This window comes from Nicotiana tomentosiformis, chromosome 4, assembly GCF_000390325.3.
Source record: "Nicotiana tomentosiformis chromosome 4, ASM39032v3, whole genome shotgun sequence".
NCBI classification, from domain to species: domain Eukaryota; kingdom Viridiplantae; phylum Streptophyta; class Magnoliopsida; order Solanales; family Solanaceae; genus Nicotiana; species Nicotiana tomentosiformis.
The window spans coordinates 7,088,622-7,091,850 of NC_090815.1; the positions used below are offsets into that span (position 1 = coordinate 7,088,622).

General features: G+C 44.3%; 1 protein-coding gene across 1 annotated transcript; it reads right to left on the minus strand.

The window, feature by feature from the left end:
• Positions 1 to 313: 313 nt before the first annotated feature.
• Positions 314 to 2,549, minus strand: LOC138909210 (uncharacterized). Its single transcript, XM_070200398.1, has 2 exons — positions 1,747 to 2,549; positions 314 to 500 (listed from the first exon to the last, which is right to left on the minus strand). The coding sequence occupies exons 1-2, from the start codon at positions 2,547 to 2,549 to the stop codon at positions 314 to 316; spliced, it is 990 nt and encodes a 329-aa protein (XP_070056499.1).
• Between the last annotated feature and the right edge of the window lie 680 nt (positions 2,550 to 3,229).

Sequence of the window (3,229 nt, forward strand, 5' to 3'; positions counted from 1 at the left end):
TAAGAGATTTCTATTTCAAATTGTTGGATGTTATTTAGATAATGTTGTTGTTTCAATTAGTGTTAGGCTTACCTAGTCCCTAAGACTAGGTGCCATCACGATACCTAAACAGAGGGGAATTTGGGTCATGACAAGTTGGTATCAAAGCTCTAGATTCATAGGTGCTATGAGTCATAAGCGAGTTTAGTAAAGTCTTGCGGATCGGTACGGAGACGTCTGTACTTATCTTCGAAAGGCTACAGAACTATTAGGACAATCTCACTTCTTTCATTCTTATCGTGCGAGCTTATTGATCTCGGAGTTTGAACTTTTATCATTCCATTCTCTCATAGATGGTGAGGACACAAGCTGCAGTTATCGACGACGCTACTCCCGGAGCAGGTATCGCTAGAGGCAAAGGCAGAGGCAAACGAGGAGTAAGTGACGCAGCCAGAGCACCTACCAGAGCAGAAGTTGAGGAGCCATCAGTAGTTCCAGCTGGGGGCACGTACCGGAGGCGCCTGCTGTTACCCCCAGGCTTCAGGAGACCTTAGCATAGTTCCTAAGCATGTTTGGTATATTGGCTCATGGGCTATTCCCCTCTTTTCTGGCTGTAAATATGACAGGCTACCCATAGATCTACGGCTGAGGGCGTCGGCTACTACGTTCGCCTTCCCCGGATGGTATACAATATCAACGTCATAGTCTTTAAGTAGCTCCAACCATCTCCTTTGACGTAAATTCAATTCCTTTTGCTTGAAGATATACTGGAAGCTCTTATGATCCGTATAGATATCAACATGAATGCCATACAAGTAGTGCCTCCACATCTTTAGTGCATGAATTACTGCGGCAAACTATAAATCGTGGGACAGGTAATTCTTCTCGTGCTTTCTTAGTTGTCTAGAATCATAAGCTACAACCTTACCATGCTGCATCAGCACGTAACCCAATGCAATGCCTGAAGCATCACAATAGATAACATAACCATCGGTCCCTTCTGGGAGCGTTAGAACCGGTGCAGAAGTCTATCTGTCCTCCAATGCCTGGAAACTCCGTTCGCAAGCATCAGTCCATTGAAACTTTGCTCCCTTCCGAGTCAACTTTTTCAAAGGTGCTGAAAGGGAAGAAAATCCCTCTACAAATCTCCTGTAATAACCTACCAAATTGAGAAAGCTACGAACCTCCATCGGTGTCGGGGGTCTAGGCCAAGTTTTTACTGCCTCAATCTTTTGTGTATCAACCCGGATACCTTCACTCGAAATGATATGCCCAAGGAAAGCTACAGAGTTCAACTAGAATTCACATTTAGAGAATTTTGCATACAACTTCCCTTTTTGTAGAACTCTGAGCACAGTACGCAAATGATCTGCATGCTCAGCCTCTAAATGAGAATACACCAATATATCGTCGATAAATACAATTACGAACATATCTAAAAAGGGCCTGAACACACGGTTCATCAAATCCATGAATACTGCTGGGGAATTGGTCAAACCGAATGACATAACACGAAACTCAAAGTGCCCGTATCTGGTCCTAAATGCTATCTTCGGAATATCTTCCTCCTTAACCCTTACCTGATGGTACCCGGACCTCAAATCTATCTTTGAAAAACACTTGGCACCTTGCAACTGTTAAAATAAATCATCAATCCTCGGGAGCGGGTACTTATTCTTGATTGTCACCTTATTCAACTGTCTATAATCAATACACATCCGTAAGGAACCATCTTTCTTCCTCACAAATAACACAGGTGCTACCCACAGTGATGTACTAGGCCTGATAAAGCCTTTTTCAAGCAAGTCCTTTAGTTGTTCCTTTAACTCTTTTAGCTCTGCGGGGGCCATTCTATAGGGAGGAATAAATATTAGATGAGTATCTGGTAGTAGGTCAATAGCAAACTCAATTTCTCGCTCTGGCGGAAAACCCGGAAGCTCATCAGGAAAAACATCGGGAAACACATTAACCACAAGGATGGACTGAATGGTTGGTGACTCTACTTCCACATCCTGAACCCGAACTAAGTGATAAATACAGCCCTTTCTGATCTTTTTCCTTGCCTTGAGATAGGAAATAAATCTACCTCTCGGCGACGCCGTATTACATTTCCACTCCAAAACGGGCTCCCCTGGAGATTGAAATCGGACTATCTTTGATCTACAATCAACGTTGGCATGACAAGAAGCCAACCAATCCATACCCATTATAACATCAAATTCTACCATATCTAACTCGATTAGGTCCGCTACGGTAGATCGACTATGAACCACTATTATACAACCCCTATATACTCGCTTAACTACCACTGAGTCCCCAATAGGTGTAGATACCTCAAAAGGTTTAACCAATTCAGGTTTTATTCCAAACTTACTAGCAACCAACAGAGTAACATATGATAAGGTGGAACCTGGGTCAATCAGTGCATATACATCATATGAGAAAATTGATAATATACCTGTAACAATATCAGGCGATGACTTTTGATCCTGTCGTCCTACCAACGCATAAATACGGTTCTGATGACCGCTCGAGCTAGATGCTCCGCCTCTGCCTCTACCATGACTCATTGGTGCTTGTCACCCTTGCCCAGGGGGGCGTACTGATGATGACGAACCAGCTACAGATCCCGCTGGCTGAGCTATGCTTGCATCACCTTTTGTTGGATAATCCCTTATAACTTGGCCAGGATAACCACAAGTTTAACAATCCCCCAACCCCATACGACACTGCCCGTCATGCTGCTTACCACACTGAGCACATCGTGGCAAGGGCGGCCTCATCTGACTTGCCTCACCCCTATACTGAGAACATGAGGCCTTAAAATTCTGACCAGGCCCTGAATATGTGGAACTATCAAATCTCTTACCGCCAAACTGAGGGGGCACGCTAGCCGATAGCTGGGTTGGATTCCTCTGGTATTGTTGTCTTCGACCACCTCTAAACTCACCAGAAGGACCCGAAGACCTCGCTCTCTTATTCTGGTCCCTATCATGCTCACGATCGGCCTTCTACTTCTGCTTATGCTCCTCTACACCCTGAGCGTATGCCTGAATACGAGAAATATCCATGTCTGGCTGAAGTGAGACCAACATACAATCGTTAAGCAAGTGCGGATCTAATCACGAACCGGTGAATCCGATCCTCTATCTTAGATACAATAATGGGAGCATACCTAACCAACGACTCAAACTGAAGACTGTATTCTCGAACAACCATGTTACCCTGCCGAAGGGTCAAGAACCTATCA